The sequence below is a fragment of the Diadema antillarum genome, unplaced genomic scaffold (genome assembly GCF_040938485.1).
Source record: "Diadema antillarum isolate AM-2024a unplaced genomic scaffold, OU_Dant_1.0 seq00000824_RagTag, whole genome shotgun sequence".
In the NCBI taxonomy this organism is placed as follows: Eukaryota; Metazoa; Echinodermata; class Echinoidea; order Diadematoida; family Diadematidae; genus Diadema; species Diadema antillarum.
Genome location: NW_027271701.1, coordinates 19,992 through 33,243, shown reverse-complemented (window position 1 = coordinate 33,243; position 13,252 = coordinate 19,992). Strand labels below are relative to the sequence as shown.

Sequence of the window (13,252 nt, the reverse complement as noted above, 5' to 3'; positions counted from 1 at the left end):
AACATAATTGTTCGCCACCGCCACATCATCATCTTGTAGAGATGTTGCAGATGATTATAAAGATGCTCTACTGACAAGTTTTCTTTTATTTTGATTGAGTACAAATCTTTACTGATTTTTCTTGTGGCTAATGTTGATGCATTTTGTATCTCGTTAAAAAAAATCAAGCAATGGAACTTATGACTTTTTGACCATTAAAATCCGTGTTTGTTTTGGGTTTTTTTTTTTTTGCAACTGATCGACAAATTGCCCTATACATCGACGTAAATAAGCACTGAATTGATCAGTGTTTTAGTAGCCATCATGAAAAGTCATGGGCGTACATACTCGACCAGGATTCGAACCTACGACCTGATCACCGGACATGCGTTATCTCCACTAGACCACCGAGCTTTCGCCCAACAGTAAGTGTTGGATCTAATCCTTACAGCATGCAGCGGGTACTGCGTAATCAATTCAAGAAATTCTTCCGTCGAGATGTTTTCATTGCAACTGATTCACAAATTGTCCTACATCGACGTAAATAAATGTATTTGCTCATTTACGTCGATGTAGGGCAATTTGTCAATCAGTTGCAATGAAAATATCTCGACGGAAGAATTTCTTGAAAAATCCGTTTTCTCCCGGACTAAGATCGTGTTACAATAATACAAATGACTTTAATATCGTTAACACGGGTTAGTATACATTGTGCACATGCACGATTAACACAGAGAAAGGGAATCAAGCGTGCAAAGTCTGTGAATGTTAATGATGTGCTGTGCATCCAGTGGTTGTAAGGATAGTTTGCAGATTCTTGCAAGAAAAGTGGAGGAACTTAACATCAAACATCGAAAAATGTTAACGTTGCTTTGATAGTTCACTTGTTTGTCTTTAATGATTAATTTGCAATACACGTTATACGTACGAAACTATTTAATTGTATACAGGTATAAGATGCCTGGGAGATTCTATAGACGATGGCTGGCTTTAGATTGCTGCTGATTACCCTTTTTCAGACACGATTAATTACCTCATAATGTTCCTTAAACTGTCAGTTGTTTGGGACATGACCACAATCCTGTCCCAGGGAATCCCATTGTAATATAAACACAATAAACCCGGATCCAATCAACGGACACGTAGTCATACCACTATTAAAACGTGATCTCTTTATGTTCTATTATGTCTGAATGGTGGTGATGACCTATACAGATTCGTGGGTATCACTCCTTTATAATCCAGCATCGTCCAGTAAGGCTTAATTCTACTGGTAGGAATAATTGACAGTGGATAAAAGAAGGTTACACCTGGCAGAACTCTTCTCATTGCATGGCTATTAGGCCTACCCAAAGAAAACATTTGGTGGTTACTGGGCAACCTCTTGTTGTATACCACGACCACGCGAAGTTTCCAAGCTGTCAGACTCAAGTCGTATACGGTTCCTTTTAATTAAATATGGCAGGGATACATTTTCGAACGAAAAAAAGTGCATCTGACAGGGGTAAGAAAATGTCATGAACGTTTGCTGACCTGGGCCCCGTTTCATAAAAATTGTTATCAGTGACAACTGCCACATTTCTATGACAAATTTGCTCTTAACCAATCAGATGCAAGGATTTCAGTAGCTTATAACAACTATGACAACTTGTCGCTGATAACAAGTTTTATGAAATGGGGCCCAGGTCGCAGGTGGATCCAAACATATCTAGATACTGACTTGCGTGTTGTTGAAAAATGTTATTCAGTAAAAATGATAGAGAATTCGTGTCGCCAAGCCAGATTTATCCCAACAAGTAGTCCTGTTGCTGTCCCAGTCTTGTTTCATGTTCATGAGTTTGTTTGTTGTTGTTTTGTGTGTAACTATTTTTCTGTCTCTCAGGGGGCTGTCAAACCTTCTGTGCTGTTTTGTTCTGTTTTAATCAATCTTTGCATCTTACTTTTTTTTTAATCCAAGAGAGGTCCTTGCTCAACAAGCTTTGTCTTTTGTGGGTCCCTCCGATTTTATCACACAGTGCACATTGACAATTATTTCACTTTCGTTACCCCAGCAACCACTGCAATGTATCCCTACTGTAAGTTTTCAGTTATTTTTTTCTCTGTACAAATTTACATGCATTATTTCTGACGCGGAAGAAAGTGAGATTTATGTTTATAGATATTATTTTACCGTGGAAAACGAAATGAATTTGAACTTGAAATTGAAGAAATGAGTGTTCCACTCCCCGAGCTTTATAACAGGTCCTGTTTCCCCAGGCCTTTATTAGGAGCATCCATGGAAACGACATGGCCTGTACTTTATTTTACACCTGTATAGGCTAAACCTATACTTTTCATTGTGCCTATTTTCAATGTGTTGTTAAGTGTTAAAGGAATGGGTCAACGAGATGGGTGCATCTTCCTTATCTGGTTGGACACTCACGTTGCTGAAAAATGGCTGTCGAACCCAGACGTTTCATTTGATTTTAATTCTTGTTTCTGCATCATCATTGTACATTTACACACATTGTTGAAAGTATATAAACATGATGAGCTTCGTCTCCATTTGGATTTACAATGTCGCATAACAAACGTATGCGCTGCACAATCGTAGATAATAACAGAAGGGTTAAGTCTCAAGTGTAACTTGTGCTTGCAGCCCTTTATGATATACAGTCATGCAAAGAGAAAAAATACAGAGGAAGAGAGACTTGAGTATAAAATAGAGATTTTAGAGCATACTATTCCATATACGTCTATAGAGATAGAAGAAAGGAAATAAGAAGAAAGAAAAGGGATAGAAGGAAGGAAAAGCGGGTTGAACTGCTCTCAGAAAAGGTTAATCGTGTTTGTTCACACAAGATTTCGCCTGGATTACCATCCGGCAGAATGGTGTTCATTATTCCGAAGGTTCGTTATTCCGAAACACACAAACTCCTCATTTTACCTTATAGAGATTCGTTGATCCGAAAAAAGAAAGGTTTGTTGCTTCGAACATTTGTGGCTTTATTCTGAAGGTTCGTTGATCCGAAAATAAGGTAGGGTTCGCTATTCCGAAGAATTCAGTAGTGAAGCGTCACAATATTTTACACTCATTTATATGACTGAAAATTTTGAGACTGTCTGGTGGGATAAGAGTGTGTGTTCTAAAATTGTTCAGCTCAATTAATGAGAAAAAAGAAGAAGATGGTAACTGCACAGTCATGTGAAATTGTGGCAAACAAATAAGCAGACTTACAACAACAAGAACAACAACAACAGCAGCAGCAGCAGCAGCAGCAGCAACAACAACAACATCGTCATCTACCCTAAACATAAAAATTGTTTTGTTTGTTTGTTTGTTTGTTTGTTTGTTTGATTATTTGTTTCACCATTAAGTGTTGCTTTCTTTTTGTTCTTTCAGGTTGGTATAAAGAAAAATAGTCGTTCTATGAGGTTTATATTGTAACACTATAATAGAGTCAATTCAGGGAACAATAATCGTTTAGGCCTATTCATCTACCGAACATATTATTCTGTATAGGTTCAATTTCATCTTTATAATAGTCCAATGTGGAAAATCTCTTTGCTTCAAGTTGCTGTACATAAACAGTGGTGGATCCAGAGGGGGCGCAACCGGCGCACGCCCCCCCCCCCCCTTTATTTTTCGTTAAAAGCAATAGAAATAAAAAGGAAAAAAATGAAGTGAAACCAGAAATATTAGTTGCGCCCTCCCCCCCCCCCCCTTTACAGAATTCCTGGATCCGCCCCTGATAAACACATAAAAACATCCCACAGGAAGACTATCACAAACCACAGGAATTTCATCTTAAATACAATTAGACATAAACATACAACGTACTTGATACAAACCAAAACATACCCCCCCCCCCGAAATTTAACATATGATTCTCAGAACATAATTTAGCATCCCTACGTCAGAGCTAGTGTAACAATTTTAAAGTAATTAGACATGAGATATAAAAAACCCTATGGATAAAAACGAGACACACAAACCTGCCACCATCACCATCAATAAAGTATGTAGTATATAATTGAATTCAATTCTAAATATCACCCCTAAATAACAAATGGTGTTTGAAAAGGTACATAGCCGGGGATGAATCTATTCAATTCCAGTTACAATACCTGGAAAGTATGTGTTTGGAATGTCGGTGTATATACTGGGGATAGATTATCTATTCAATTTCAATGCCAATTTCCTGTAGAAAAACGGTACATGTGCCGGGGATGAATATAATTATTTGACTGTCAAGATATCACATCATGTCATTACATTACATATACCACCCTCATATAGTGTGGAATCATGACTGTAATCATGTCATAGCTTCTTCCACGATCACTAAATTGTAAGTAGAAAAGAGTGTAATAAAACCCAATGAAAATGCACGATTCCTTTATCACAAATAAAATCAGGTACGACCTCCGTGGTTTATATACATCACATACGATCCATCATTATTTTTCTAGTCATCACTTATTTAGGATTTGAAATGCATCTCCAATTGGTTTTTGATATTCCTTGGCATTCTGGAAGTCATGAACAATATTTCTCGAAGAATTACGAGCACCTGATTGTGTTTGATACAAATTGTTTGATAGCAAAAATCTTACGTATAATTATGAGAGTAATTTTTATTTGCCGTATGATCATGCCATTTTCTCCTCATGTGTTTCGCTGGGGAATAAACTTAAAAATTCAAACTTGTGCAATGTACTGATTGGGGAATGTTATTGGCTTTGTGACAATTTCAACTCTAACACCATGCAGATGAAAATAAGTACTGATATGTTTATCGTTGTCATGGAGATAGAAACACGTTCAACTTCAAGTTAATTTGAAGCTACTTAGTAGGAGAGGGAAGGAAGAATAGAAGTTGGTTTCAGGTGAGCTAGGTGTCAGTTATCTAATCCCTTAATACACCTACACCTTAACACCCATGGACAAATTGAAAGCAAAACCCGGATACAGCAGCAGCAACAATACTACAAGGCCTGGCTGCCCTTCTTTTGTATTAAATCAAAGCAGCAATGAACGTCCAATCCACGCTCGCTTCTAAGAGGGCACCTGCTGATTGGCTAGCCAATCAGCGAAGAGCAGAGTCTTCTTTATGTCGTCACTCTCGGAGAGACCCTTTAATGGGACCGAGAAGGAAGGTTCTAATCACATTCTAACCAAGGGAAACTTTGGAGAATAGAATATCAGTCCTTCTCGAATCAACACATTAGGAGCTTCACATCCACGATGGACAAACCAGTCTTTCTGATCACCTTGTTTACCCTGTGTAGGTTGTGGACATCAATTACCGTGGCGAAAGCTTCAACTGATTCAATCCAGAGCGACGTTGACATCCAAGATTTTCTCACGACGACGGCACAGCCATCCGGATCACCCATGGTAGTTGTTGAAGATGGCATCGAACTGTCAGAAGTGACGAAACTCAAAGTAAGCCTCACAACTTGCTACAAAAGTTTGATTTTGAACGATGATCCATTGATTTATATGCATGTAGAGTCAACTCCTATAATGCGTTCAAAAACTAACGTTGCTAGTTATCATGGTTATACTGAACTCCTTTGTATGGAATCATAGACTTCGTAAAGTTGTTATCCATTTTCATTTTATGTACATTCTATTTCGTATGGTTGATTAAGCGATCGAAAGACTTTGGTCCAACGATTTCTCGTTTAGAGCTTTCATATTCGTTGTTAGGGAAAGATCAATGTCAAAGTCATGTACTTTTAAAATGGACATCGTACTGGTTTATTCTCGATGTTCCTTTTATGAACTTGTTTCCCCGTATTGAATGAGCTGGGAACAGGTGGAGACGAAGTTGAATAACCATTGCCGAAAACATACTTAGTAAGCGTAATCATGAATCAGAATGCGCAAATGCGAAATCCGCTGCGACATAATTACATTTGAACGAGGAAAAACGATTTTGAATGATGATAATTCAATTCCTGTGCGCATTTGATTAAAATTCATGACTCTTAAATGAAAGTGTATATGACAGGGCATTTGGCATTGGTCTTAAAAACCTATATTATCATTCCAAGAAAATGTTAGACAAATGTCGTTTGGTTATCTGTATATTGTCGATATCAGGATATTACTATAAAAAAAAATACGAGTTTGCAAATTGGCAATCAAACCACAATCTATCAAAGTACTGAGTAATCGAAGCTAGAGTATAGAAAATTTTAGTTGATTGGTTTTCATTGTTCTGTTATTTTCTTGTTTCCTTCTCTCCACAAAGAGTCAACTTGAGCAGTTCGGGTATCTGCCACCAGGCTCCTCCTTCAACCCAAATACCGAAGTCAATCTGACCACGGTTCTAATGGACTTCCAGAGGAACGCTAGTATTCCTCAAACAGGTGAGGTCACTCACTATTATCTCGTCTTAAACCAGGATAGCTTTTGGTATATTATAGTTGGAACTTGGAAAATCAAGCCACACATTTTTTTTTTCTTCCCTTTTGTTTTAGTCCACAGAGAGTTTACACATGTTGTTGTTTTTTTATATTATATCGCACATCCGTTTTAGTGTACAAGCGTGTATCATCGTTTGTACCTTAGAATTAGTGCAAAAAGGATTCGATTTCGAAGTATCTGTACAAACTGAAAATAATGACCCATCTGTCTGGAGTTTTTCCCCCGAAAATGTACATCATCTCCTCGTTTTATATTCCACCTACATGTATATACGTGTCATTACTTTTTAACGCCGTGCGCTGTACACAATAAGTTGGTATTAAAACTATTTACTCAATCTTTTTTCTTCTTTGTCGTTGACAGGCATACTTGATAATGCAACCGTCGAGATTCTGAACACACCTCGCTGCGGAGTGCCTGACGTGCTTCCCTTCGTGGCTGCTAGAACCAAGTGGCTCAACAGTCGTGTGACATACCGCTTTGGCGCCCTCACCGCCGATATCCCATCGTCATCCCAGGTGAAGAGCGAAATAAGACGAGCTTTCCAGGTAAGACGATGCTATTAACTGTTTGGCAGTTGGACGTTTCATAGATTTCACCTGTTAACTTCCAATCGAATTGAGTTTCTTTTATTTCGATGAAAATAGTCTGCTATCATATGTGCATGTTTTCTTTTTTAGGCTTACGATGAATAATGATATGTAAACACTTCTAAAGCAGACTTTATGTTTAAATCACCCTTTCATTCATGTGAAACAATATTTTGATTACATTGATATATAGACCTCCAAACTCCAGCAGTGCATTATTTCTAGAAGCCTTACAGGATCTCATCCATAACCCAATTTTTGTTAATAAAAAATGCTTTGTTATGGGCGATTTCAATATAGATATATTGAAATGCCACACAGTAAATGCCTCTCAGAATTTACTTGATAGTATGTTTTCAGCTTCTTTTTTACCACTTATTACTAAACCCACCCGAGTGACAGATAATACAGCTTCACTTATTGATAATATATTTTGTAATATTACGCCTACTCCTAAATCGAATATCATTTTAGCAGATATATCAGACCACTTTCCAATTTTCACATCCATCCCAGTCACCACGAAACCAATTAGTCCCACTCGAGAAGTATTTAGAAAAGTCACACCGGATAAATTACAGAATTTGAAGAATAGTCTGAATGAAGAAACTTGGAGAGAAGTATATAGCACTCATGATACGGATAAATCATTTGATGTTTTTATGAATATTTTGAATTCTCATTTACAGAAATATGTTCCTTTGGTAGAAGTTAAACGTGATTACAAAAAGTATCCTAGATCACCATGGATAACAAAATCTGTTCTACGATCTATAAACCGGAAAAAAATTGTATTATGCAGACAAAATCAAACGTACTGAACAATCTCATCGTAAATATATTATGTATAAAAACACTCTTACAAGAATATTGCGTTATGAAAAAAAGAAGTATTACGCGGATCAGATATCCTTTTGTAAGCATGACATGAGTAAAACTTGGAAAATAATAAACAGTGCTATAAATAAAGAAAATGATAATTTTTGTATTACAAGAGTTGTTTCTGGTGACAAGGAAATAACAGACCCTGTGATGATTGCAGATGTATTTAACCTTTACTTTTCGCAGATTGGACATGATCTTGCCAATAAAACTCCTGCTTGTCAAAAAAAAATTGTATGAATTTCTTAAATTACCCAACTCAAATTCATTTTTTTTTTGACCCGATTATTAGTTATGAAGTAAAAGATATCATTATGAGTTTGGAAAGTAAAAGAAGCTCGGGACCTGATTGTATTGATAACGTTATTTTGAAAAATATAGCTGAGAATATTGTTGAACCTTTAACTTACATTTTTAATTTGTCATTAAGCAGTGGTGTTGTTCCGCTACGAATGAAAATTGCTAAAGTAATCCCAATTTATAGGAAAGGTAATAAGGAAGATATTAGTAATTATAGACCAATTTCATTGTTGTCATCGTTTTCAAAATTGTTAGAAAAAGTTGTTTATTCTAGACTCCTTAAATTTCTTGATTTTTATGATATCATTTCTGATTCACAATTTGGTTTCCGCAAAGGACATATCACTTCTCAAGCAATTCTCTCCTTTATTGAAAAAGTAGCCAAAGCAGTAGATAGGGCTCATCACACAGTGGGTGTCTTCCTGGACCTCTCCAAGGCCTTCGATACCATTGATCATAAAATATTACTTCATAAATTATGTCACTATGTTATACGTGGCAAGGCCTTGTAGTGGTTCAGGAGTTACCTCTCTGATCGTAAACAGTACGTTTTTCTATCTGGTCAAAACTCCTGCAACCAATCTGTCACCTATGGTGTTCCTCAGGGTAGTTTACTGGGACCTCTTTTATTCATTTTGTATATAAATGATATAATAAATGCTTCTAATATTTTATCTTTTGTACTTTTTGCTGATGACTCTAATGTTTTTCTTTCTCATTCAGATCCTCATATTTTGGTGGATTTGTTAAATTCTGAATTAAAGAAATTGCTATGTTGGATAAGGTCAAATAAGTTGTCTATAAATCTTCTTAAAACTAAATGTATATTATTTAGTAATACTTTAAATAATCTTCCTAATAATATAAAAATAGATGATATAGTTATAGATGAAGTTGCATCAATGAAGTTTTTAGGTTTGGTTATTGACAATAAACTTTCATGGAAGTCACATATTGATAGTATTTGTCACACAATATCTCGAAATATTGGTGTTATTAATAGAGTTAAATATTATTTTTCTATTCCCACCCTTTTAATGTTATATTCAGCTTTGATTTTACCTTATTTGAATTATGGCATCATAGCTTGGGGGAACACACATCCAACATATCTCGACAGACTGTCCCGTCTCCAGAAAAAAGGTCTTCGAATAATTTGTCATGTTTCTTGGAGAGTCCACACCGATGTTTTATTTTCTGAAAACAAAATTTTAAAGATAACTGATATTTATTATTATTGTCTTGGCCAATTTATGTATAAACTTTCTAATAATTTGTTGCCGTCTGTCTTCACAAGCATGTTTGCGAGAAACCGCTCGTTCCATAAATATCCAACTCGTCACTCAAATGAATTCCATCTGCCTTTAACTAGAACAATGTTTACACAATCTATATTTACATTTGCTGGACCTAAATATTGGAACAAACTTTCTAACAGTTTGAGGACATCTCCAAGTTTAAGTTCTTTTAAGAGTAATCTGAAGAAAAATATTTTGAATAGTTATAAGTATTGTTGATTCTTTATTGGTTGCAAAGAAGTGTAAAATCCAACCTTATATTTTATTGGAATTACAGCTAAGCGGCTCCATCCATCCACTACCTCTCGTGTCCTTCTATTTTTTGTGTCTTTTATCTTCACTCCACGCATTAAGCTGCTTTCTCCCCCCCCCCTCTCTCTCTCATACACACACACACACACACACACACACACACACACACACACACACACATACTATTTTGTTTCTCTCCTCTCTTTTCCGGCATGACAGCGACTTAGTGTAGGGATTTGTTCAGGGTTTTTGCTTCGGATAAGTTAGGTTATAGGTCTTTTTGTCTTAGTTTCTTTGTTTCATCCATTTTCAATGCTTATCAGTCTATCGATCATATAATTTCTTGTATTACGTGTTGGGGGAATGCAGCCTACAAGCTCAGCTTTTTAGCATTCCTCCCCATTTCCAACATTTTCCTATACCTACAAGTTTTCTGTAAATTTATCCTTTACTTTGTATGATGAAATTTATGCACTGTATTCAATTTCTGTTATAAATTTATATATTTTTGTTGGAAATGAAAAATAAATGAATGAATGAATGAATGAACAACAACGAAAATATCACTCTTCCTTGGTCCCTTATTGTATCTTGGTAAAGTATCATGCAATCAACAAACAGTCACTGATATCACTTCAGTATATCACTTCAGTATCGAGTGTGTGCACGTCTGTTTAAAATCGACTTTCCTTTGCGCTGTTTGTTTCACAGGTCTGGGAAGATGTGTCAGGCTTAAGCTTCCAGGAAGTCATCGGACCTGGTTCAGTCGATATCCAGATCTTGTTCGGCAGCTACGAGCACGGCGATGGTATCCGGTTTGACGGTCGTGGTGGTGTACTCGCTCACGCCTTCCTTCCCCGAAACGGAGACGCCCATTTCGACGAGTCTGAGACATGGACTATGAATACATACTCGGGTGAGTTGCTCAACAAAATAAATTGTCGCATTCGATGTGTTGTCTTCCGATATGTGAACTCATTTTTTCTTTTTAATTTGTGAGTTGCTTATTGCCCTAGTACATGTCTTATATTATTCCCTTGTTCATTTCGGTGAAGATTTTAAAACATCAACTCGTAAGTACATTTGATGCAACTCACCCTTCTGCCTTCTAATCCTCAAGTGTTAACTGATATTTTCTCTATCAATCAGGTACCAACCTGTTTCAAGTTGCCGCCCACGAGTTTGGACACAGTCTTGGCTTGTATCATTCGGACGTGTCGTCTGCCCTCATGTACCCCTACTATCGTGGTTACCAGCCCAATTTTCGTCTCGATCGGGATGACATCCTTGGAATTCAAAGTCTGTATGGACGTGAGTATCTTTGATATTAATCTTTCTTATACCGTATGTATGCATGAATATAATATGTATGATACAGCCATTTATAGATCTACATGAAAAACGAAATACATGTAATCAACAGCATGTATGGGATATTGTATCTCTTCTTTTTTTTACGTTTAGTTTCTTGTTGCATGCTCATTAGTACGTGCTAATGTTGACCATAGCATGCATTCCTACCATGCTTACATTCTTCTTTCTCTTTCCGTTTAATCATCAGCGAACACTGGCTCTGGACGACCAACAACCACGACAACCCGTCGACCGACCACCACGGTATCAACCACCACGACACGCCAACCACCCACAAGCCCGCCCCCTCCCAGGACAGTTTGCAGCGGTTCTTTTCAATCCGTCATCCGAGATGTCAGGGGCCGAGTCTTTGCCATCAGTGGTGAGTAAAACCTTACGAATATGCTTGTCACGATTACATTTCTTCCTCACTAATAATCTTGTCGTGATTTTTATCTAATGTTATACGGATGTTATGATTAAGTCCGCTTGCTGGCAGAAGTTTTTATCTTCCAATAGCATTTTAAAATATAAATTTCGCAACTTTACAATGATTCAGATTTCTGTAGGTTAATCATTTCGTTTCTTGTGTTTATTCTCTTTAACAGGACCCTACTACTGGCGACTTGACGAATCGACAGCGACGTGGGGACGAGTCGACGTCAGGTTTGGCACGAATTTCCCCTCAGCTCTTGACGCTAGCTTCCAAGATGGCATCTTCTCATATTTCTTCAGCGTAAGTTGCTTGACTCCGTTGTGCTTATAAGCAATTTCCAACCATGAAATATTGATGTCATACTTTTATTTTATTGACCCATGTTGAAAGCACAATTATTTTGTATAGACAGGAACTGTAATGAAAAAGTTGTTCATGATTGTAGTATACGTACATAGCGCACAGTGCAGGTATGTACATATAGGTATATCACGAAAAAAAGAAAGAAAAGAAAAAGTCAATTTGTAGCAAGGATCAATGTTATGTTCATGACTGCTTCTCTTTAGACATGATATTCTGTTTAAGGAATCAACGTTTGCATTAACAATGGCCCGAAGTGCCAATTCAGTTCCTGCTCATTAAGATCAAGTGTTTTGTACAAGCAAAATAATCATTCGTTTAGTCGTCGAGTTTATGTGCATTGTATGAAAAAAAAACTTTATTGAATATTCCTTGGTGCCAAATGCACATTACGTTGACTCGATTAGTTAGTATAGTATTTCCCTTCTGATCTTGTTGACAGGATTGTTTCGTGTATCGTCAGACGGTCGCTAATCATAACCAGCAGCCTTTCCCGACGAACCGAAGATGGGTCGGCCTTCCTTGCAACATCGATGCCGCCTACCAGTCAGGAAATGGCGACAAATACTTCTTCAAAGGTGAGCAAAGTTTAAGTTTACTGTTCTACTCATATTGTCATTTTTCGGCTTCTCCTGATAAATAAGCAATCTCATATATTATGTTAATCTGTTTAATCTGGTTACTGGAACTTACTTGGAACTATAAAAAGAAAATGCTAGCGACTCTGGAGGTACGAGTGTGGGAATAATGTCTATTGAACAAATTCCTTTCAAACAGATGTCCCGAGTTCGAATGCTTACGCATTCGGACGAGATGTTATCACCCATGATGTTCCTCTCGACCCTGGTGTGATCCCGTGTACCATGTTGCTAAACTTAGTTTCTTCTGTATTCAGTACTGATTTATTGTCATTATTACCATTGTTATCTGAATCATAATCATTATACACCATCTGTGTCTTCATAGGCGCTTTCTAACCTTTCCTGCGATTTGAATCAAAGTTCATGAATAAGAATGTTCAGGTAAATGTTCATCATCAAAGTGTTTTTATTTTTCCTTTCCAATGTCTGCAGGGAGCTTTGCCTACAAGTTTAGCAGCACCAACAGCTTACTACGACGGGCTCGCATCACGAATATGTTCAGCAATGTACCCGTGGCACTTCGGAGCGGCATCGAAGCAGCAAGCTTGTTCGCCGACGGCTTCGTCTACTTCTTCCAAGAAGGTCGCTACTACAAGATGAACGACGCCACCATGTGGTTCGAACCAGGTTCCTCTGACGTCATCAGCAACCTTCTACCACAGTGTCGGAATCGGAATTTTGATAGCCAATTAGACTGCTCTTCACACTCACATCAACACGAACCAGGCTGTGGTTGTTCATGA

General features: G+C 37.2%; 1 protein-coding gene across 1 annotated transcript; it reads left to right on the top strand.

Annotated features, from left to right (window-relative positions):
- Window positions 1-5,206: 5,206 nt before the first annotated feature.
- On the top strand, window positions 5,207-13,252 carry LOC139739990 (hatching enzyme-like). Its single transcript, XM_071650586.1, has 9 exons — window positions 5,207-5,407; window positions 6,222-6,339; window positions 6,761-6,945; window positions 10,431-10,635; window positions 10,869-11,030; window positions 11,281-11,454; window positions 11,681-11,808; window positions 12,311-12,446; window positions 12,942-13,252. The coding sequence occupies exons 1-9, from the start codon at window positions 5,207-5,209 to the stop codon at window positions 13,250-13,252; spliced, it is 1,620 nt and encodes a 539-aa protein (XP_071506687.1).

Bases quoted from the DNA above. Each gene is read 5' to 3' on its own strand.
- LOC139739990 (XM_071650586.1), top strand. From the start codon at position 5,207: ATGGACAAACCAGTCTTTCTGATCACCTTGTTTACCCTGTGTAGGTTG. The intron at 6,946-10,430 runs GTAAGACGATGC...TTTGTTTCACAG, and splicing joins AAATAAGACGAGCTTTCCAG to GTCTGGGAAGATGTGTCAGG. The intron at 10,636-10,868 runs GTGAGTTGCTCA...TCTATCAATCAG, and splicing joins GACTATGAATACATACTCGG to GTACCAACCTGTTTCAAGTT.